The sequence below is a fragment of the Solanum tuberosum genome, unplaced genomic scaffold (assembly GCF_000226075.1).
Source record: "Solanum tuberosum cultivar DM 1-3 516 R44 unplaced genomic scaffold, SolTub_3.0 scf00410, whole genome shotgun sequence".
Classification (NCBI taxonomy): Eukaryota; Viridiplantae; Streptophyta; class Magnoliopsida; order Solanales; family Solanaceae; genus Solanum; species Solanum tuberosum.
The window spans coordinates 238,658-263,379 of record NW_006239326.1 but is presented as its reverse complement, the minus strand read 5'-3'; the positions used below and the strand labels follow the sequence as shown (position 1 = coordinate 263,379).

The 24,722-nt window shown below is 31.3% G+C and overlaps 3 protein-coding genes across 4 annotated transcripts; 1 reads left to right on the top strand and 2 right to left on the bottom strand.

Moving 5' to 3' along the window:
- The first annotated feature begins 83 nt into the window (after positions 1-83).
- On the top strand, positions 84-1,643 carry LOC102595073 (zinc finger protein WIP6-like). The gene is made up of 2 exons (XM_006362507.2): positions 84-585; positions 1,159-1,643. Exons 1-2 carry the CDS (start codon positions 184-186, stop codon positions 1,612-1,614), a joined length of 858 nt encoding a protein of 285 aa, XP_006362569.1. The 5' UTR covers positions 84-183; the 3' UTR covers positions 1,615-1,643.
- Positions 1,644-5,487: 3,844 nt separating this feature from the next.
- Positions 5,488-13,324, bottom strand: LOC102585013 (methionine aminopeptidase 1B, chloroplastic). 2 transcript variants are annotated; one of them, XM_006362474.2, is made up of 10 exons: positions 13,159-13,324; positions 12,273-12,354; positions 11,162-11,399; positions 9,909-10,070; positions 9,790-9,831; positions 9,541-9,612; positions 9,231-9,310; positions 8,817-8,914; positions 7,281-7,328; positions 5,488-5,794 (listed from the first exon to the last, which is right to left on the bottom strand). In XM_006362474.2, the coding sequence occupies exons 1-10, from the start codon at positions 13,271-13,273 to the stop codon at positions 5,649-5,651; spliced, it is 1,083 nt and encodes a 360-aa protein (XP_006362536.1). In that variant the 5' UTR covers positions 13,274-13,324; the 3' UTR covers positions 5,488-5,648. The 2 variants fall into 2 exon arrangements, with proteins under 2 accessions (XP_006362536.1, XP_015158527.1); XM_015303041.1 differs by lacking the exon at positions 13,159-13,324 and having other exon boundaries at positions 11,162-11,409.
- Positions 13,325-19,450: 6,126 nt separating this feature from the next.
- On the bottom strand, positions 19,451-21,011 carry LOC102584696 (AP2/ERF and B3 domain-containing transcription factor RAV1). Its single transcript, XM_006362473.2, has one exon. The coding sequence runs from the start codon at positions 20,872-20,874 to the stop codon at positions 19,678-19,680; it is 1,197 nt and encodes a 398-aa protein (XP_006362535.1). The 5' UTR covers positions 20,875-21,011; the 3' UTR covers positions 19,451-19,677.
- Positions 21,012-24,722: the final 3,711 nt, after the last annotated feature.

Sequence of the window (24,722 nt, the reverse complement as noted above, 5' to 3'; positions counted from 1 at the left end):
ACCCCTCTACTCCCCTTAGCTAAAAAGAAACAAAATCCTAGCATAAAGTCCCCAACCCAAGATCACCTATTATTACTATTACCCTTTAGTCATAAACTCTTTAAAAAAAAAACTTTAGTTTATTTATATAGCCGTTGTCTCCTCCTCCTCCATAAAATTTCATAGATCACTAGATTTCTAACCATGCAAAGTAGTCATAATAATTCTATCACATATTTATCTTCTAGTGATCAATTAGTTGAAGATGATCAACTTTCCACTGTTCTCTCTCTTGGTCCTCCTGGCCAAAAAAATAGTACAATTTTTCATGACTATTTTTCTTCTTCTAGTTGTCATGAATTTCAAAGTTATAATAATCAAGAAAGTGTCACTGTGGCTCTTCATATTGATTCATCAAGTACAATAAGTTCAAACAACAACAATAATCCTAGTAGAAACAAAGGGGATCACAATAGTAATAATAATAATATTTCACTAGTAAATGGACAATATTGGATTCCAACTCCTGCCCAAATTCTTGTTGGACCTACTCAATTCTCTTGTGCTGTTTGCAACAAAACTTTCAACAGATTCAACAACATGCAGGTTTAGTTTTTTCTCTCTCTCTCTATATATATACACACACTTTTATTCATGTTGAAGATCTTGTAGGTGCAATTTTAGTTACATGTGACTATATATTAGGGTTGTCACTTGTATATAATGTGTTTGTGTTAACATGAGCGGAGCTAAAGTATAGTTTACGAGTTCAGCAGAATCTAGTAGTATCTTTTCAAATTTTGTACTTGTCTCAAATTCTGGCTCTACCTCTGTGTGCTAATTGCTCATATATAACCATGCACACTCTTCTCTTACATGCGGAGGCAGATTCAGAATTTTCAAGATTTCTATATTTTTTGAAAAATGTATTCATAACTTAATATTTATACTATTTTCTTGAATTTAATTTCCACATATGTAGGTTCATGACATTGAACTTCTTCAATTTTGTCTTTTTATTGTCTCATATCTATGTACTTTTAGTCAAGTTTCAAGTGACCTAAATTTCCAACTTACCAAAAATAGGCAAGTTTAATTTTGCTTGGTCCAACTTGTTATATGTTACATTTTTTTTCCTTAAATTAATTAACTAGTGACCCCTTTTTTTTGTATTATTAGATGCATATGTGGGGGCATGGATCACAATATAGAAAGGGACCAGATTCACTAAAAGGGACAAAACAAGCTTCATCAATGTTAAGGCTGCCTTGTTATTGTTGTGCTGAAGGTTGTAAGAACAGCATAGACCATCCAAGATCAAAGCCATTGAAAGATTTTAGGACTCTTCAAACACATTATAAAAGAAAACATGGGGCTAAACCATTTAATTGTAGAAAATGTGGGAAGAATTTTGCTGTAAGAGGAGATTGGAGGACTCATGAGAAAAATTGTGGAAAAATTTGGTTTTGTATTTGTGGTTCTGATTTTAAGCATAAGAGGTCACTTAAAGATCATGTTAAAGCTTTTGGAGATGGACATGCACCACATAGTGAGAATTCTTATTATCATGTTGAAGGAGACGAGGACGAGGAAGAAGAAGATGATAATGATGAAATCATGGAAATGGAACTTTAGATTTATAAAAAGGTATGCAGTTCAGTGCAAGAAGTATCTCGCGTTTATGCAAAGTTATAGATAGTGTCGCATCCCAAGGAGTGTAATGCAGACAAATAGCTAGAATGGGAGTGACTAATTAAAGAAAAATTGAGATTTGACTAGGAACTTTTTTTTTTTTGGACTTCTTTTGCAAGTATGTATTTGTGTGCATATGTTCTCAAGAGGGGCAAAGGGATGATGAACAAATTAAGAAATGTAGCTAGACCATGTTGCATAATTTGATTGAAGATTTGTGTAACTCTATTAGCTTGTCATTTCATGTGTTTGGTATAGTTAATCTATATCAAGTATTCAATCAAGAGAATGGTCAAAGTTATACCATTCGAAGAAGGTCCAATTAAATTCCTTTCGTCAAAAAATTACATTCAGAAAATAGCAAAACATAAAAAATCATTGTTAGAGTTTTTGGTGATGGACATGCACCACATAATGGAAATTATTATTTATTATTATCATGTTATAGGAGAAACAGTTCACTGTATAAAGTATCTCACTTTCACGTAGAGTTTTTTTAAAAAATAAATCACATCCCAAAATTAAAGGTGTAACATAAACAGCTTTTTTTTTTTCTATCCTTTTGTGATGAGAGCAAAAAATTGGGATTTGACTAGAGACTTTTTGTCTTCTTTTGCATGTATGTTTATGTGTGCATATGTTCTCTAGGTGGGGTAAATTGATGATGAAGACAAAGAGTATTAGTAAAACCAGGTTGTCTCTGAGCATCATGAATGTTAAAATTTGATTGAACTAACATTTGTGTTTTGGCAAAATTCCAAGTAAGGATTTTAAGTATGTAACTCTATAATTAGCTTGTTATTTCATATTGTTGTTTATTATCTAGGTCAAGTTTCTTTTATAATTAATACAAATTGTTGAATTCTCTTGATATAACAAAAACTTTTATTAGTAGCAAAAAGTTAGGTAAAAACTTTTATTATAAAGTGTATGAAAAAGTTCCACTTTACAAAGTGTAAGAAAAATTTACACTTTATAAAGTGTAAGAAATAGTTCCATTTTACAATGTGTAAGAAATAGTTCCGCTATATATTAAAATACACACATTATGAGACTAACGGAAAACGTTTGAAATATTGAATACAGTGGAATTTTTTCTTTCAGTAAGCCTATTTTAGTTACTTACTAAAGTAACGGCTTATTTTGGTTACTTTTATTTTTTTGTGACTTATTTAGGTTCCGGACTCTCATTGAGAAGCAGTAGTAGTTGTAGTTATAGTAGTAGAATCTAAAAGTGAATTGAGCAAGATATAAAGCTGTAAACAAAGAGGAGTAGACATACAGACATAATAGTCAGAAATGTGTTCAGAAAAAATGCACTGTTGATTAGCTATGCATTGCATTTGCCACAGCCCTCACTCTCTCAGTCTATCATATAGTATTCCTTTCGTATCGATTGATGTGATCAAAAGAACTTTTATAGTAACTTGTAATGTATAACTATAACACATATTTCATCTGTATTAATTTATGTATCAGATTTTTAAGGGTCGAATAATTTTTTCTTTGATTGAATTTATTTTTTTATGTCTAGTAAAATTTTTAATCTCTTTCATTTTGTATTTTGGAGCCTGGACGATGGAAGAGTCAGAGGAAGCCGAGTCATTTGGCATAGTTTTACCCGAAAAAAAAGGTTATGTATACGTTTTATTGTAACATCTGTTGATACACCCGACTATCAACTTTTCTCAAAATTAGGTTATCGGAGCGAACAGTCTTTCTATTCGAGTCATCTCTAAGCTGTTGTCGCGCGAGAGACTTTCAATGGTTGGTTAAATATTGTAACTTATAATGATTTTTACATAGTTTCTAACTATCATGTTTATTTTATTTTATTTTAAAAAAAAAAACTTAAAGATTTGATGTCAGAGTTCACAATTAAAAGTAAGAAATCTAAAATATGACACAAAAATTGAGACAGAGAAAGTAATAAGTATTTGTACAATTATAAATTATCTTAATTGTAAAATGAATTTATTTTTTATTTCTAAATATAGAAAATCATTTTTTTTAGGACAAACTAAAAGGAAAGTGCATCACATCTTTGTTTCGATTTCCACCCAATGTCATCATATACTCTCATTGAACTAGACCTCGATTAATCTGAATTCGCACCGTAAAATCAGATTAACTCATTTTTTTCTTTCTTTGTTTGTGAGTGTGTCTGAAAGAGTATACTGATAGTGAGTCTTTTTCTAAGGTGTACTGAATAGAGAGTCAGTGAGGTTTCTACTAACACTTTGATAGAGAACTTTTGTCAGTATGGTAAAACAATGGACCACTGGAAGTTGCTGTTTTTGGGGTTTCACCCAAAGTATTACCTTCTTTCTCTTTCAGTATGGTAAAACAACAAACACATACATACACTATTTTTATTTTTAGTCTTCTACCTCTTGAGTTCTCTCACTATTCTCTATCAGTAACGGAATCAGAAATTCTAATATTGATATCAGTAGAGAATATACATCACAAGTTACATTCAACAAAACTCAATAGTTTTGACATTGTTGAATTCTGAAAATATTCGCGTAATATGTACTATATATTATCAATTACGTACGGATATGATCTAATCATTGTCCTGTTTTGAAATTCAGAATTCAAATTTAAAATCTTGAATAGTGAACATGTGAACTAAAATAATTTTTGAACCGCCTTTGGTACTACGTTGGAAGTTTCATTTATATATCGATCTTTTTTAGGAGTTCGGTTCCAAAACGGACACTTTTAGAGCACCACATACCAAAATGGACACTTCGCCCACAAACTGACCGCCCATATTGTTAACTCCGTCTATTCCACCCCAAATTACATAACAACTATTTAAGGTAGTTCGCCCACCTATAAGTGAACTACATTTCTTTTTATTACATTTTCTTAACTTTTCACGTGAAGGATATCTCTTATTCTAACAATAAATATGTGTTCTTATTCACTTTACCTTTTCTCATTCATCTTTTATCTTTTTCTACTAATATTATATGTTGGTCTTTAAAAATTAATAGTCATGTCTCAACAATCAAAAAGTTTACATATTCAATTAAACTGTATGTATGTAAATACAAAGAACATTGTAAAATGAATTTGAAGAGTATGTAAATTCATCTTCAAAGAGTAAGCTAGATTAATGAATGAGAAAATGTGAAGCTAAATTGATAGCATGGTCTTTTAATTTTCTTCGTATATCATTCAATATTTATATTAAAATTCGATCAAATTTGAATTCATGCATTACAAGACTCATTTCTGGGAAACAACACTCCCAACATACTCGAGTTCAGGACCTCTGATTAATTATAAAAAGATCTCAATTGATGGTCTTGCTTACTTTTGTTACAGTTATACCATCCCATCATGACATTTTAGCTTTTGATTTTTGGAACTCATTTTAGTGATTTTGATCACTCATTCTTTTCTTTTGACAGCCATCTTTATATATATATTCATTCATTTTTGCATGCATGCACCCACACAAAGCTTTAGTTGCTTGCCTTTTTCGTTCCCCATGTTTGATCATCAGTCCCATCATCATGACATTTTTTCCCCATCTGTTCCCTTCACATGCTTCTATATATAATAAAGTGAAAAGGCTATTGGAAACTGTTCCTTTGTACTTCTACTGAAAGGGTATAAATTATTGACGGATAAAATTTATAGCTAAACAGAAAAGTTGTTGCTAATTTCCTTGGTGTTGCACAATAACATACCCAGAGTAATTCCACAAGTGGTATCTGAAGAGGATAAGAGTGTAAGTAGACTAACCCTTACCTCGTAGAGGTAGAGGCTGTTTCCGAAAGACACTCGACTCAAGAACAGCAAATCGAAGTATACCATTGGTATTGTAAAAGACAATATCTCCTAAAGATTACATGTATTGAATCTTACCTAATATGGAGCAACAATGACAAGAATTATGATATGAAGTTATGAACATGACTAACTAGAATCATAATAATTAACTTTATAGTAAACTATAATTAATATGTTGTCAAAATTTCTGCACCAGTTTTTGTAATCAAAATAGTATGTTCAAACTGAGCAGCAGGGCTACCATCAGCAGTCAGAGTTGTCCAGTTATCTTCCCATGTTACACATTCTGTGCTTCCCAATGTGAGAATTGGTTCTGTAATAAATACAAACAAAGTGATGCAAATTTATAGTACTGACTTTGCTTAAACAGAAAATTGAAAAAGGACTACTGATAAAAAGGTATAGAAAGGAAGTATTGTAACCAATCAAGTTCAGCTGTCACAAATGATTTGTCTATTTTTAACATATGAACGATTCGAAGGAACCGAAAAAATAGATATGAAAAACCAGTAGGTGATTTAGTCATGTCGGTATAAGTCTTGGTGGACAAAGTTATCAGGAGGTGTGATGAGGGCTACCCTATAGAATAGTCAAGGTGTGCAGAAGCTAATGATAAGGGGATTCATTAGCATGTTATTAAGTACGAATCGGTGAAAATGATAGAATCCACTTGACAAAAAATTGAGGCAAATCTAGCTCACGGACTAGCTAGATTGCATCTTGTAAATTATAGTACTCACTTGCTGAAACTGAAAAGATAAAAAGACTACTGATAAAGGGTATAGGAAGTCTAGAAAGGAAGTATTGTAACCAATCATGTTCAGCTTTTATAACTGGTTTGTCTATTTTACCTGATTAAAACTTACAAGTAATCTTATGAACATTTTGCAGAAGCTGGATAAATATATATACAAAACGACATGTAATTTCTTCCTATCTGCTAAGACTTGGTGGTCAGAGTTATCAAGTATTTGTACTAATGGAGGAAAGCATGTACTTTATAGAATAGTTGAGGTGTGCAGAAACTAGCTTGGACACCCCATTATCCAAAGAGAATTGGAAAAATAGATTTTGGTGATCTCTTCCTATCTGTCTAAGCATTGGTGCGCAGAGTTATCAAGTACTTGTACTGATGGAGGCAGACAAGTACCTGATAGGTGTGCAGAAGTTAGCTCAGACACCCTGTTATCGAAAGAGAATTGGAAAAATAGATTTAGGTACACGATACTGATGGGGTCAGACAAGTACCCGGTAGAATAGTAGAGTTGTGCATAAACTGGCCCCGCTCCCCGCTATCCAAAGAGAATAGGAAAACTAGACGGAATGAGAAATAGCGTAGAGTACATAAAGGAAGTTGCACTCAAATTCTCTTTTGGATATTTTTGAGTCACTCTCAAGTCTCAAGGACCACCAGTATGGTGTATTAGCACCCCAAAGCAAATGTTGAAGAACTATTACTACAGTGTAGCAAGATCAATTTTTTCCCTATATTCAGCTTCGAAGAATTATATCTCTACGTTAAGGCCGTTGACATCTATCTATACGTTAAGGCGGTTGACATCTATATATCTACGTTAAGGACGTTGACAAAACTTCCTAAAACTGTCAAAAGTTAGTTAATAAATGTCGGCATCCCCACCCAAATCATAAGAGGTAGACAAATGTTTCTAAATTAACAAGCATATAACTCATCAATAAAAGGTATGCATAAATTAGTGAGCTTTCTCCCAGATAGAAGTGGTTTTTGATCACTCTCTTAAGTCAAATGTATGATATAAACATTATCCTAATGCACTTACCGATAGTAAATGTTTGCCCTTCAACCATGGAGCCGGATTTGTCATTACCTGCCGAAAAGGATTACATTAGGAAACCCAGTACCTATAATACAGCTTGAATATCTAATATCACATTCAGCAGTCAGATAAAAAATGATCAATTCTAGCTACCTAGAGAACTCGAGACCTAAAGTTCACTCTGTAGTATAAAGTTTAACACTAAATTCTTCTCAATTGGCAATTAGCGGAAGACCAAAGATTGTCCATGTTCTAAACAGGATAACCTTATGAAAAGGAACAATTAAAAATCATACTTGAACGAGGCACGATAAGCATAGAACAATCCAAATTGATCATATATATATCTGAAAGGACTTAAGAACTCATGAGCCGTGAGAACATAAAATGATCCATCTAGTACAGTTTCTCGCGTCCAATGGGTCATGATAACTATGACCCAATAAATACAGCTAGTGATCTAAGTTTATTAGTCAAGGAAACACTTAGAGATAGCAACTTTAAAAATCATGGTATCCATTCTTTGAAAAACGGGACTAAAATGGTGATGAAACAATCATATCACTGTGAAGGTGACATTCAATTTAAAGGGCAAATATCATGATGCTAAGAGAGGTAAGTGACTACTCCTTTTGGAGTCTACACATTTTATATTAGTTGCAAATAAGAAATGAAAGGAGGAGATTCAGTTAACCATGAAATATCATATTAGTAACTAAGAAGATCGTGGAAATAGAATAAGGCAACTAGTGGCTTCTGCATGTTAATATGTATGTTTCTTTAAGAAAATAACTAATTTTTGAACATGTTCTGATATCATTTCAAATAAACTATAATCTATCTTGTTATTTTTTTATATTGTTAACACAAGATGGTGAAGTTGTTTCGTGTGACCTGTAGGTCACGAGTTCGAGCTGTGAAAGCAACCACTAATGCTTGCATTGGGTTAGGCTGTCTACATCACACCCCTAGAGTGCGACCCTTCCCAGAGCCTGCGTAAATGCAGGATGCTTTGTACATAGGACTGCCCGGTTTTTTTTAATTTTAACATAAGACGGTGATATCTTTGGATCAGGATAATCAGGGATCGCACAAGAACCACTCAATTTGTGCCAGAAAACTGACAAATCTTTCTAAAATTGAATCAGACGAGATTTCGTCCAACCTTCTTAATCTAGTTATAGCTTGATGTTGACTGTTGAGAGCTAATCCAGATTTTTCTAAGATCTAGAAAAGAAATTCCAATGATCCACAGAACTACCAACTCAACTGATATGCAATGAATGACCATGTCATTCATTAGCATTCTCTATAAGATATTTGCGTGTATACATAAACAACCTGTTCTTTAGAGAAAAGTAAGGACAGGACAGACACAACCAACTCCTCCAAAAGTAAACCTATCTAGTATTAGTTTTATGTTAGATTAAGCATGGTCTTCACAATTCTAGAGAATCTCCCACAACTTTCAGAGATTTTACAGGATGAACACAAATGCAGTAGTAAATGTCAAAGTCGATCAAAATGAGAGTGACTTACGGTGATGAAATATGAGTGGTTCAGAGTGAAATACTGTCCCAATACCATGCCCAACAAAACGATCAACAACACCATAACCAAATTTTTCAGCATGTTCACTGAAACCAAAGTCCAAAAGTTCAATGTCCAAGAAAGAGTGTCAACAAAAAATAAGGTACATACACAAGAAATGACATTAATTGTTTGCCAACAATATTTAAGAAAATCACAGTAAATTATTCAAAGTTTCATCAGAAGAAGCGAATTTCACTACCGACGTTATTTAGTGGTAACTAAAAGTTTTTGTATTTGTTAAACAGAAACAGTTTGAACGTATAGGAACTTCAAAATAGATAAGACTGTTGAAGCTTCAAAATATCCATATCACCAAATAGTAATCATGAATTCACGATAATATCATATTCAGAAAATTACCTGATCCTCTTTCCTATCTTCCTATAAAGAGCACCATCTCTGCAAACAGCAATTCCATAGTGCAAGCACTCCTCAGTCACCTGCCACAGTAAAATAATACAGACATAATCAATATAACGAGCATCGAATGATGAAAGAGACATTAGTTCTATTGTTAATACTGATTGGTATCTTAAATTTTAACAAGTATTAGCATAGCGGAGTTCAATTTCAAATAGCAGTGATCTGATTAACTTTTCAGAAGCAAAACTTTGTTAAATTAATAACCAGAAAGTTTCAGCATTCCTTTCATAATTGAAGAAATCTATACCTTTACAAGCCGCTTTATGGATTCACTCACGTCACCACAGAAAAAGGTCTTTGACGTATCTCCATGATAACCCTAAAAAAGGAACAAAGCAAGGATCCTTACAACTTATAAGGGTCATCCAGAATCCAACAGCACAACTTTCAAGAGAAGACAAATGTCCTTCTAAATACATAGGGTAAAGATTGGCTAGCAGTAAAAAAGATAGCATATGTAGTCTATTACAATACAGAAGGGGTGACGACGACTTACATTCAGGTAAACGGTCACGTCAATGTTTATTATGTCTCCATCCTGCACATTATATTAATGTTTGTCCTGAATACACATAGATTTGTTTAAGCAGGAGAATAATATGAAAAGATAATGACCTGCAGCTGCCGTGAGTCAGGTATTCCATGACACATACACTCATTGACAGATGTGCACACGCTCTTTGGAAAACCCCCATAGCCTAAGGGAGATGGATAAGCGCCAGCATCGATTATCATTTGGTGCACAGCTTTGTCAATTTCATTTGTCGTTACTGAAGGCTGATAGATATTCAAGAAAAAACATGTAATTGCATGTTATAAGGGTTTCAAAGGAATTAATAAACTTGATGAAAAATAAGATATCATTTATTTTTTTTGATAACCGAGAAATCCGTCTGTGACCCGCCCTTTGGACCAATCACAGAAAATAAGATATCATTTTTGTGAATAAAGATCTATCATTTGTGGCATATCTTCATTTTACTCCAATACATACCGGTATTGAAGAGAACATTATATGAGAACCCATGGACTACATATTTCAATTGAATATCAAAAAGCATCTGAATACAAGGATTCTACTCCTGCTGAACCAACTCTTTTTTTGTTTCTATTGCTAAACTGCTGCTTGTCTGGAGATTTACTTCCAAGTGCTTAAAGAAAGTTAGATGGACATAGAATAGTTCTACATTAAGTACAACCCAGAGGCACTTGTACTTAGCTAAAAGGATGTTGTGAGTTTCCTAAAATAGAACCTGCGCCAAGCTCATTCATTACCAGCTGCTTCAGTTAGATAAGAGAGTTGAATCTGTCCATTATGTGCTACATACAAGTCAAGTTCCCATTGTAATTTCAAGAGTTATCTAAGGAATAGAAACCAGTTTAGCTGTATTAAACCGAACTTTCCAAAACTAGAAATTGCAATCTCCCTACTTTTCTCTTGTGATCATTTTAAAAAAAAACTTTTATCCAGAGCACAGCATCTGAAATGTCCTTCTGGCCATCAACTACTTGAATTAAGCGTGATTCGCAAGGAAACTTGGCCTTTCTCTCCATATAGGTCAGCTACACAAAATTACCATAACAACAACAACATGTTCAGTGTAATCCCACAAGTGGGGTCTGGGGATGGTGATGTGTATGTAGCCTTATCCCTACCATGTGAAGGTAGAGAGGTTATTTCCGATAGACACTCAGCTCAAGTGAATGGGAAAAAGTAATGACGTGATAACAAAAAAAAAATTGAGTTGAAACATCCAAAGTGCATTTTGGATGAATTCTCCTATCATACAGCTGAGCATGTGCTAGACAAGTATAGTTCAAAACAACCTCTTTAACAATCAAATAAGATGGATATCAAATAGTCTCACCCTAACCAAAGTCCCTGCATAGTCAACAACCCGTGCAGCCAACTCACATGCAGCCCTCATGCGAGCTATGCCTTCAGCATCGTGGATCTGATGTTCACTTGAAATTTCTGGTAACTCTCTTGAACCTACATATGGAGGCTTTGGTATGTCCTCAGGCACAGGAAGCCGTTGTGATACTCTTCCACGCCTTAAAGGTGGCCTTCTTGTTGCGGTGGTAGAACCACGAAGCTCACGTTCCCTATACATCACTAAATCATGTCGTTAATTTCATCTCTTTCTCCTTTACTCATGAGACACCAGTAAACACTCAAACTCCTTTGGGAAACAAGAAGACAGAAAAAAGAAAAACAGAACGGAAATTTGTATCTTTGAATAAAACATGACTTTGAGACAGTAGTCAATTAAGTAATCCTTATCAAATCAGAAGAATATATACTTGATAGATTTTCATGAATTCTAACAGTAAAAAGTGTACACAAGAAAAAGACTAATCCTTTATACCTTCTAAAGCAAAAATATTCTATATATTTTGATAACAAAATCATTTTAGAGTGCTCCATCTTCTCATTCACAATCAATGCATTTTCTGTCCCAAAAGATTAAATAGGGTGAGCCAGGATTTTTATAGTTAAAGGGTTCTGGACTATAATTCTTTTTTGCTTAATGGGTTCTGAATAAATTTTTTGTACATATTAAATGATTCTTTTTATCACAAATACAAGGTTTGAGCCAAAGCTACATGGTTCTGACGAGACCGTAGCTAGCAGTGTATCTCCGCCACTGGACTTCAATATGGTAACAAATGGAAATTCTACTGATAATATATATCAAACTTCTCTATAACAGCATCATTTGTACGGATACTTTTTGGTTGCTATAGAACATACAGTAATATATATGAAAAATTGGTACCAAAGAAAACTTGGTTGCTACAGTGAAATGTTATTACAATAAAGAGGTCTGATTGTAAAGGAATAATATGCTACATTCAGCAGCAAACATCTTAAAGGTTGATAACGAACTTTAATCACTTCTTGAAGAATATGCAATCTCAATTATTTAGTAAACGAAACAAAGCAACACATTGAAACCCAAATAAACACAAACATACCTTCTAATCCTCAAGGCCTCCTCCAAACCCGATAATCTTTTCGCGTAAATTACAAGCTTCTTAGTAAAGTTTGCATTATTACCTACAAATGAACCAAACTCAGTAAAGAAATTCAAACCAAAATCCACCCAGAATAATCTAACAAATAAGATTTTTTTAGCATCAAAATTCCTTAATCTGAATATCCAAAGTTACCAAGCTTCTTAGTAAAGCATAAATTACAAGCTTCTTGATAAAGTTTGCATTTTTACCCACAAATAAACCAAAATCAATAAAGAAATTCAAACCAAAATCCACCCAATACAAACAAATAAGTTTTTCTTTTAGCATCAAAGTTCCAACAACAAGTACATACCCAATAAAATTCCACAAGTGGGGGTCTAGGGTGGATAAAGTATACGCAGGCTTTAGCTTTACCCCTACCTCGTGGAGGTAGAGAGGCTGTTTCTAGAGGACCTTCAGCTCGAGTACAACAAATTAAAGTAGTTATGAAAAGGAAAAACGACATCCAATAAAACATAATAACCAATAAGAAAACATTAACAACAACAAACTATTGCGATAACCGAAACACAATAAACAACATACAATGATACCAAGCTGCTTACTAACCATAAATTACAACCTTCTTAATAAAAAGTTTGCATTTTTACCTAAAAATAAACCAAACTCAATAAAACAATTCAAACCATAATCCACCCAATACAAACAAAAAAGTTCTTTTTAGCTTCAAAGTTGCATAATCTGAACACCCAAGTTACCAAGAATCAATTTTTTTATATAAAATTAATGGAAAATTAAAAATCTAGAAATGAAAAATCAATAATTTCATAAGGGGCTGTTCTAAATTAAAAACAAAAGTTTTAAAATAGAAACTTGTACTTACTACTAGGGAGATGAAAAGGGTAATTTCCTCTGAGTTGAGAAGATGAAGATAAAGATTTTGTTTCACCATTAATGGAAGAAGAAATGTGTAGTATAGAAGATGTTGCATGTGCCATTTTTTTTTACTGTTACACACACAGAGGCACAACACAACTGTGTTTTTTTGCTTGGAGGGGATAATGTTGATTTTTTTGGATTAATGGGCCGGGTACTACTTGAATTCCATTGGGTTGGGCCTTCTACTATGGAAAATGGATCCGAGTTCATTTCATCGCATTGCTTATTAGTACTCTCCTACTATCTTATTTTTTGATTTTATTATTAAATGTTGTTTTCTCTTTTTAGATTATTGTACTATTTGTTGTTGCTATTATGATATGTTCTAGTTGAGCCGAAATGGGTAAAGTTGCATACACTCAACTTTTCTCAGATCCTACTTGTGAGATTACATTTGATATGTTGTTGTTGCCATATTTGTACGGTGTCATTTAAGGTGAGTCGATGTTAAAAAAAAGGGCATATATGAAGAGGTCCCATAGTTGGAAGGAAGGGAAAATTTGATTCAATAGGTGGAAAGAGGGATCTGTTAAAATTATCATTGTTACAAGTTTGAATAAGTGGATCTTGAATTTTGAATATGAAAATTGAGTTTAAAATGAAGTGAATTGCCGGAAAAGAATGAAGATTGATAATTCAAACTTCAAAAATATTCCTAAAACTTCAAAAGTATGTGTTAAGTTTGGTTTGGTACAAGCAAAATTGTAGGAAGTTTGTTGTCAATCTTCATACGCAAAATCTCGCAACTTCGATCGCATAATTCCAACCCGATTAAACTTATAAAGCCTTATAAATTATGGGTATGACCTTAAAATGATGATGCTAGAATTCGCTATATTTGCACTTGCCCTATCGACCCTATATTCTCATATGAGATCTTAACTTTTTTAGTTGGACGATAAAAAAATAAGATCACCCACCTAATCGTAATCACTATTAATCGTCATCGATATCTAATAATATATAATATAATCAGTGTATACTATACATATTGTACCCTTGGCCCAACTATAATAATAATACAACTAATGAGTAATCAACATCATAGTATTGGGAGTAGGTTTGTTTCATTGAACCTTTTACTATCACAAATAGTTCAATGGATCATCTTTGGGCCCAACCTAATATTATCATGTTTTTTCAGCCCGTATAATTGAAAATTTGTTATTATCATAAAATTTAAATTTGAGATGTTATCATGAATTTTCATCCGTGAAATTTAAAATATTGTAATAATAATTATTTTAAAGACAGAAATCGAAACGTGGCTAGTATGTGTTAATTTTTTTAGTGGTCTTAATAACCATTCAAACGACTATAAGATTGTGAATGATATCTACGTCTTCATTCTTTATTATAGGTCTCCATTAAGTTATTTTTTCATTCAATGTAGGACTTTCTAACGTAAATTCAAATTACCGTAGATATAGAACAAGAACAAAATAAAAAAAATTAAATTCTTGAAGATGCTAGAAGTATATGCTACTGACATATTATCCATCTTCCCTTATCTTTCTAGAGTTAATGTACCAACAAAAAAGAAAATAATATAAAGTTTGGAAAAATAATAAAAACATGGAATGGACAGACATGCCGTACAACATATCTAGTTGTTTGTTAAACATGGTGCATTCCTTGTCTCAGATAAGGTTGTTTCTTCCACTTTCATGTACATACATCTACTAGAGATCTCTTCTCAAAAAACAAAAAAAATCTTGCCAAAAAATAAAATTAGTAAGATCATGTTTAGAGATGTAGGAACTAAATGGATGGTTTGAGCTGAATTTGAACAAGTGAAAATGAATTGAATCAATAATGAGTTATTGTGTAATATTATTGAAAAGTTAGTTAGGTTAAAATGAGTTGGATCGATATAAGCTAAGCAACGCATCATAGTCTAGACAGTACTAGCAGAAGCACTGTCACTTACTTGTATTGATGCATATTAAGTTATAACATATTATCTTTAATACCCAAAAGAAATGCATTATAGTCTAATCCGTCCAACTTTTACTAAACTGGAAGTTGATTAGGCAGGTTAAACTTTCATATACTGATTTTGAGGTTGTTTTACAAGAATGATCGTGGATGTGGATGTGCAAGTTTTGTGTTTTGTCCCATGCACAAAACGTGACTTTTGACCTTGAACGTTAATTTGTCCATGGGATAAGACGTAAGTGGGGGTCAAAAGTTCAAGACTATCAATTTTCAAGATCGTGGATGTAAGAAATGTCTACTAATTTTATCACCCCCTAAATCCCAATCATACAAAGTAATGATACGGACTAGCCACCTCTTAATCCTATAATTTAAAAATAATCATTATCGTATTGTTTCAAATTTTATAAGTGAAACTTCAAGAAAATTATAATAGCTAAAATATACTTTTTGTAAATTTTACATTAATCATACTTATTTTAAATTTATCAACTTTAAATCTTGAATTTGTCTGCTCCAGGCTCTTCCTCAAGAAAAGAATGGTGTATCCTCTTTTAGTAGCTTACTAACTCGACATCTTGAGAAACAAAAAAAAATAGTAAAATTCATGCATTTATTTAATATTATAAATGTAATAAGAGGATCGTGAGTGAACATGTTATTTTCCAAAAAAAAATAGCTATATGAAGTTTCCAAGCAAATACAGGACTTTATAACATAAATTGACTTCCTCTAATTAAGATGCCATTTCAAGAATCTTATTTAGACAAAACAACACATGTGATGATATAATCTTTTGACATTTTCAGTTTTTCAAACTAATTCAGAATCTTTCATCTTCAATTAAACCAAATAATAAAATTAAATTAAAGTATCTAGTTGTATTTGTTAGCTTTTCTAGTTATAGAAAGAGATTTGATTCTAGTCATGTATCTTTTTGGAGTCTCTATTATATGCATGCTTTGACAATATTTAAAAGGATTAAATATGGAATAAGAATTAACTATCAAATTCATCATTAATCTATCAATAACATATTCAGTACTGTAATTTCACATGTGAGACCTCGGAAAAATAGAGCGTACACAGATGTTACTCCAATCTTGTGGAGGTAGAGAGAATATGAAAAATATATACTTAAAAAACAATTGTAACTTTAAATATACAATATAATTTTTTATCAATTTTTTTTTTATGAACCCCTTGCTTGCACTTGGCTCCGCTCCTGAAGTTATCTATTGCTATTTTTTTTGTAATACGAGGGTCGATTGTAAAACGTCTTGCTACTGGTAGGAATAAGGTTTGAATACATGATGATATTAGATTTGATTATACATATAATTGACAATCATATGAATTAACTAAACATTTTCTTAAAGAAAACTTTAATGATAAGAAACAAATACGATGAACCAGATTAATTTATAGATTGTTGATTTATTGAAGAAAATATTATTGTCTGGAAAATAGTTGACAAATTTATTAGAAATTAAAGAGCTTTTGAGACAATAAAACAAATTTTAACAGACTTTCACCCACTACGAAATATTTGTCCACATTTTACTTTAGTTCTTCATAGATTCAGTACATGAATCTGGACTCTCTCTTTTTTTGGGGAGAAACCATATACATGATTAATCATGCATACTAATTATTCTAATTAATCTTGATAATTAATATAACTAATTTAACTAAATTAATATAAGTTATTTTAATATTGTGCAAGTTGTTGAAGAATATATATATACCATATGGTCAAGACTCACGAGCATGAAATATGACATAATTAACGTTCTATTAATTTTAAAAAATTGTACGGATGGAAAAATAAATAATGTACGGATGAAAAAATGAATCTAAAATATATAAGGGATAAATAATTACGATTACGATTCAATGTATTTGGAAGATCTAGTTTACTAAGTAATTAACAAATGTATAAATTGTGTATATTTAAGTGTAGATTCTTATTTTAGCGTCCTTGGTTGATATTCGGCAAAACATTTAAAAGTTTGTATTTGGTCCTTCTGTGAATATTTTTAGAATTATATTACGGTCAAATATGAAGTAATATAACAGTACAAATTTAACATAACACATATGAGTAATTAAATGATAAAAAACAATTGGTAATTATGATAAATCTATGAATATTCACGAGCAAAGAAACCAAGAATGCATGTTTCAATTAATCGAAAATCAAATATGCTTAGAAAAATATCACAAGAAGTACAATCAGAATTTTTCTAAATTACCCTTTTTCTCTGCTTTATTTATTTATTTTTAATTATTTTTATTATTTTTATTATTATTATTTTTTATTATTATTATATGTATAAACCTATCTACATTAAAATTCCCTTAATAAACATCTTAATTATTTTTCATCTAGTTGAAAAATCCAACACCAATTAACACATAGGCTGGACCAGTTCAACTTTTTTATGCACTAATAGAAGAAAAAAGAACAACAATAACCAACGAAAAAGGCCAATAATTGGAAAAAAAGTACTAATAGAAAAAGAAAAAAAAGTAGAGCTGATAGATCAATTGCTGCAAAAAGGTTCTCAAAAGGTGGATTCAAATAAAATTTACCTTATCTCTATTGATGGCTTAAAGAACTCTTATACTGTCATCGTACAGAAGTATAAATATATACAAAATCTTGTATCGATAATTAAAAAACTATATAAGATATAAGAATACTTTTAATGGTGTCAGATTTTGAAAAAATCATACAAGATTGAGCCAATAGTGAAAATTACTATGCTAAGTGCATTTGTGGACTAACTTAGGCCTTAGCTCAACCGTTTAATTTTATTAGAATTAAGTATTTGACGAGGCGAATATGAAGATAGAGAAGTAATGACACCATGGGGTTGGGTTTAGAACTATTGATCTTTACTATGTCAAAGATAGTTTGAAGATGCACACGGCCACACGTATAACAACAAGCGAGCTCTGGCCTTCTAAATGATCATATACAATGTTCAAGTACAGAGTGACACATGATGAATCTCGAAAATTGACTCGTAAATTATGATAAATTGATAATGGGCCGGGTCTTGTAATAATATCTCATCTCCCTATCTAGAAGCTACAATTCTACTTTAATTTCTCTTACTATTTATGTTGATTTTTGTAGCCCACCATAGGAGAAAATTATTACCTCAAATAGATTCCTAAATCTAAAACATGATAATATATTATATTATAGCAGGTGAGTTGTAACTTACACAATTTGTATCTTTTTTATTTAAAAAATTGCTATACACATATGTATATATATAGATAGAATAAATATAGTTATAGTTGGTTGAAAGTTGTGTATGAACATGTAATATTAAAACTGCTCAAATACCCCTTTTTGTCTATACACACAAATAGCCCACTAGGCAGCTCAAATATATATTATCAAAATAAGATTCTTATTATAAGTTTATTAATCAACATGTGTTTCTGTGTGTGTAAGAGAGAGAAAGCTAGAGAGAAGATCAGGTTCATGTATATGCAACATAGAGATATTTTTGGAAACAACAATATTCTGTAAAAAACATGAAATTTACCCCAAAAAATTAAAATTTAACTTATACTCCCTCCGTCTCATTTTATATGTCATTCCTTTCTATAAATAACTGAACCATAATACTTGTCATTTTATAAAATTTATGCATAAATTACCATATTTTGCCTATTATACCCTTGATAGAATAGTTAATTAATCTTGTCATTTATTAATAAAGTTGACTTAAGAAAACATTAAATAAGGATAGAAGGGTAAAGTTACATCATTTCTTAATGCGAGTGTAAAATAAAAAAATGACATATAAAATGAGACGGAGGGAGTATACTAAGCGAAGAAATATTTACCTAGTAAATGGTAATGATCTTCTTTAAATTAAAATAGAGTTTATAATGTTAGTAGGGTTAGAGTTATATTCTAATTTTTTTTAATACGATCAAGCTTAATTTAATCGGTTATAACCGGTTACTTTTCTATTTTTCAGCTTATCACTATATATTAGACTTGCTACAAAGATCTACTATATATATCATTGCAAATGAACTAAACTTGACGGTATAAAAACCCTATAAACTAACAGTCAAGGGCGGATTTAGTGTGTAATTTATAAGTATTTGACTGTAAACTCAATTATTATTGTATATTAGCTTGAGATTGTTGTATGAACTCATAAACTTCAAATCATGAATCTGTTGCTCGGTGTTTTTAAGCTCATAAGTAAACTAATTGGAAACTAGGAAAAAACAATAAGAAATAAATAAGAGAGCTCAATTTTGAAAAGAAGAGATTCACATTTCTTGTCTTTTTTTTTTTTCATTTCCATCTTTGTTTTTCATATCACCTATGATAGCTCACTTTTGAGCCATTTCTTCTTCTCTAATACTAATATACAATTGAAAGTCTTCTTGCAACTTCTAAAGTAGGAAAAAAAAAAAAAAACTTGAAAAGTACAAAAAAAAAAAAGATTACAAAAATGTGAAAAGTTACTACTACTACATCATGTTACAAAGCATTAATAATAACCCTTTGTTTCTTTCTACATGACTCAAATGTCAACAATTCCATCTCCATCCTCCTTTTGCCCCCACTCCAACTAGTCATATTATTATTGTTATTGTTATTGTTATTATTATTATTATCAATAACAACATTACTTACATTTGCGGGTACCTTGCATATATTAACTCCGAATAATCTCACCATTTGTACCTGTGGAACTTGAATCTGAACTTGAACTTGATTTGTAACAACCACACTAGTATTCCCCACATTTTTAGCCTTAAAATCAATATACAATTGCTTATCTCCACTAGTAGATCGTTGAAAACTCACAATATCACCGGCCTTCAAGTTTTTTTCCTTAACAAAACGACTCCATCCTTTTGTTAAAACATAACTTTGACTACTATTCCAATACGAATACCTAAATCTCCAAACTTTACCATTCAAATCTTCGAAATTCAACAAAACCCCTTTCGAATTATTTCCATTTTGTAATGGAAAATGTTTTTCAGCATGTTGTTTTGGTATCACAAGCCTATTAAGTTTTCCAACGTCACTTGGTGTAACAGCTTTTTCAAATAGCTGTTCACGCGCTTTGCAATTGACTTTATCATTTGTACTACCAAAAAACGAACTAATTATTTGTCCATCTTTTCTTTTTATCATACCATCTTTAGTAAATCCAAATAATCTCTTACTTTGTTCTAGCTCATCGAGGTACGTATGTTTACGTAGCATGTCAACAATCTCCGCCTTGGAATGCGAATTCAAGAAAGCGATTTCCATGTCATCGCTTTCTTGATTCTCAAGCAAGGGTTTGAAATTTGTTACAGCGTCGCGGCCCCTGAATCTCTGGGCCGCGACGTCATAAGCCCTAGCGGCTTCATTTTCCTCGTTAAATGTGCCTAACCAAACCCTTTGATGCTTTTCATAGATTTGTGCGCCCCAACGACCATTTGGTTGTGGGACCACACCTTTGTACCTTGAAGATGGGAGTTTTCTTGATTCAGCTTCAACACCATTTTCAGCATCAATTATCACACTTGTTCCACTCCCCATCCGGCAAAGGCCACTCTCCGGCGGCGGTTTTATCATCGTCAACGATTTTATCATCGTTGACGACGATGCCGCCGGAGCAATGGAGAGAGAGTCACTAGTAGTACTCTCTTGATCTATGCTACTAATACTTCCTTCCATTTTTTGAAACTTTATTTTGTTTTGTGTGTGTGTTGTTTTGTTTGATGAGAAAAGGAAAATTAGGAAGAAAAAAAAAGGTTCAAGAATTGGTTGTGTTAAGAGAGAGTATGAATTGAGTTGTTGATATGGAAAAGAGTTGAATATATATATAGGAAAGTCCACCCCATTTTTTGTGTGCAATTAATAAAATAAAGATTATTTTTTCTATGTTATTAAAAATATAATACTATACATACTACTTTGAAGATATGGAGATGTGGGTATTATGGGTCAACACACAATGAGAGAAGGTAAGTAACTAGGAAGATTCATTGGTGGTGAAGTGGGGGAGGGCTTTTAGTATAGTATATGCCCAAATATGAGGCATGCTAGGTAGGGTGGAGAGGGGGTGGGTGGGGGTTGAGTTTATTTTAAATTTCATAGGGTTTAAATTTTATATACACTAATAACATAAAATATTCATACAATCAGATCACTTATCGATATAGTACTATTATAAAGATATTTACACTGTCAATATATATACTTAGGTCATTTATCAAGTGATCGATGTTATTTGATCTGTCATATATCAGTTATCAGTAATATATTATAATATGTATGCATATGTTGTGGGGGTGGGGTAGGGCTAGGGGTGGGGGTGATATGAAATTGTGTGTGTAATGTATGTATAGGTTGTGGGTTGTGTATGTGAGGTGGGGTAATAGATAAATGAACAAGTTGATGGGGTTCACATGAGTGTGGACCTTGTGTTATTTGGTAAGTTCATCCCCCCTGAAATTTGCTGCTACTCAGGACCATTATAAGCATGGCATTGAGCATCCTTCTTCTTTTTTCTTCTATTTTTTTTCATGTTTATCTAGTTTGAAATATTGGTCTATTAAAAGCTACAAAAAGTAGTAGGAGTAGTTAGGGGTGTGCAAAATCGAACCGAAAATCGAATCAAATCGCAAATCGAGAAAAAAAACCCGACTAGTGGTTGGTTTGACTTGGTTTGGTATTGGAAAAAAAACCCGACTATATTTGGGTTGATTTGGTTTGGTTTTAACTAAAAAAAATAACCCGAGACCAAACCAACCCGACATTATATATATAATTTTAAAATTTTATTTTATACATAAAAATATTTACTTTGATATATTTAAATATTTCTTATACTTTTTCATAGATTTTATTCTTTTAATATATTATTTCAAGTTTGAAACTTAAAATTTTGAATGGTTCAATAAAGATTATAGTCCATAGATGTTGGTAATTATAATAAAGCTTAAATCAAAATCAAATTAATATTAATGCAAAAAAAAAAGTCAATTCAACACTAAGAATGACAATAATATTGAATGCTTGTTCTTTGGTTTCACATTGGTTTAGACAATTCAAATACATAATCTAATTTTATTTTCCTTTAATATTTAGTCATGTAACTAATACTTATTAAACTTATTTTAGTCATGATTTAGTACTTTTAAATTATGATAATTTTCATTATGACTTGTTAATTTGCAATATTTGTTTTCCGCGATTTCATTATTATTATTTTTTTGTTGGATTATTTTAGTGTCATTACTCATATCATATTTTGTGTCATTTTCTTAAGAAACACCTTAGATAGTTGTATTTTGGTAGGACTAAAGAAATATTTAAAGTACAGGTAAATTATATGTTTGTATGAATACTTTACCGGAAAAACTCGAAAAGACCCGAAAATCCGAAAAAACCCGAGGTTGAAAAACCCGAATTTTATTGGTTTGGTTTATAAATTTAAAAATTCGACACAAATGGTTTGATTTGATATTTGAAAAACTCGAACCAACCTGATCATGTACACCCTAGGAGTAGTAACAAATTTTCATTGATGTATCAATATCAAATAAGATATAAAAGGAAATTGATGAAAAAATAATTTTGCTTCTTTTCTAAGTATTCCGTATTTAAAACTCATCGATCCAATTAATTTAAATATATCAAGCTAATTAAGTATCTGAAACTGTTTTACTTGCCCCCCTTTTAAAATAAAAAATAGCACTATTATTATCATTATTATTATTATTATTATTAATTGGCACTTCTATTTTTTTTTTAAATAATAATAATCTATTTTTCTAAGTTTGTACTTCCAATGGGATGGGGTGTCATGGGCCAATTGTAAAAATAGGGAGAAGGGGATTGATGGACTTGAAGACAAAAATCCATCCAACCCAAGAATTTTCCCATAATTTCTTACCTGGCATGAATTGATTGGTCCTTCCCATCTTCAATTTGTCTTTATTTGCTAGGTTCATTTTCAACCGTCTTAGTATCTATAATCTCAAAAATAATTTTTATTTAATAATTAAAAAAAATCTCAACCATTTCAATAATTTTTCTATCCAACATAGACAACTTCCTTGTCCATCTCCCTAACCTCATCCTCAAGTGGGAGTTTTCCCCTTGTTTTGCAAAAATAGGGGGACCTTGTTTCTCTTGTTCTTTTTTCTCTTTTGTTTTTCACCTTTTTATCTTTTGTTCTACTTGTAATATATAATATAATTTCTTTTAGACATGCAATGGGATTATAACAAGCTATTTGGTATATTACTACTCTTCTATATAGATGTGAATTCTTAATATTGGTTCAATTGAATCTACTCTCAGAAATCATATTCGACAATAATCTGTTAGAGATTTCAAATGAAAGTTGATCTGAAACATCTATGATAATTTTACAACAAAATGTATGTCGAAAATGGACTAATTTTTAGTAGTGATATGCCACTTTACCGATTCTATCTTGTGAAGATCTATGAATTCCTATGTATGGAATAATCAATGATATTTACAAGTGATGAAATAGATGCAGATCATCAAATTTTAAATTTAACAATAGTACTCAATATATTAAACTCTGATTTATTTTTTACAATCTAGCAGACATTTGATCATTGCAAATATGTTAAAAGGAAAAATGAACAAATAAAGAATATATAAGAAATCAAAGGAAAAGGACTCAAGTCTCTAGTTTTAGTAATTTTTTGAAAAAATGATTTTATTAATCAATATGGTATTATTATTATTATTTAGTAGTTATGATGAGGTCACATTTAAAATAATAATAAAAGGTTTTCCCATGGGCTGCTAATAATCTTGTGGCTAAAATTTTCAATTCTTGTTGGTTAATGTGTTTGAAAAATAGAAGAATAAGATTGGTGGAGATTATTATTATTTTATTATTTAAAAATAGTTTATTATGTACGGAAAAGAGTCCTTAGTGTCACTATGTGGGCCTACAAATGGGCCCATTAATTTGATCTAAAACCAAACGCGTTAAAATGGTGGGTTTTAGGCCATTCTATGTTGGCCCCATTTCTAGATTCCCTTTGTTTATCCTAAATCTGTACCTAACTTTATTTAGACTATTAGTGGTTGTCTGATTATCGGAATGAGATAGATAAAAATATCTTATCGAATTAGTTAAACTACATTCTACATATCAAGATTGATTAATTGATAATCATAATCAAATATAGAATAAAATAATTAAGAATTTTATTTCAAAATTCGTATCGCTTATTCAGCTAACCAAGTAACCTCTTACATTTTATTAATGAATTTAACCTATATACTAGTACGAAGCTGCCACCATTCGGGTTACAGGTAATATACAATTACGTAATTTTGACTCAAACCTTGTATTTATAATTGAATAGAATTTAATTAATATGCATAATAATTTATTCAGAACCTCACAAGTAAACAAAATTATAATTCAAAACCTACAAAGTAAATATTCTAGCTTACCTTTCTTTATATACATTTGTCAACATTTTTTTACACAATTGTTATGATTCAACATGTAATAATATGTACTA

Coding starts and splice junctions, on each gene's coding strand:
- LOC102595073 (XM_006362507.2), top strand. CDS start 184: ATGCAAAGTAGTCATAATAATTCTATCACATATTTATCTTCTAGTGAT. Junction 586..1,158: donor ACAGATTCAACAACATGCAG/GTTTAGTTTTTT, acceptor TTGTATTATTAG/ATGCATATGTGGGGGCATGG.
- LOC102585013 (XM_006362474.2), bottom strand. CDS start 13,273: ATGGCACATGCAACATCTTCTATACTACACATTTCTTCTTCCATTAAT. Junction 10,071..11,161: donor ATGCAGGGACTTTGGTTAGG/GTGAGACTATTT, acceptor AATATCTATCAG/CCTTCAGTAACGACAAATGA. Junction 9,613..9,789: donor ACGTGACCGTTTACCTGAAT/GTAAGTCGTCGT, acceptor TTCCTTTTTTAG/GGTTATCATGGAGATACGTC.
- LOC102584696 (XM_006362473.2), bottom strand. CDS start 20,874: ATGGAAGGAAGTATTAGTAGCATAGATCAAGAGAGTACTACTAGTGAC.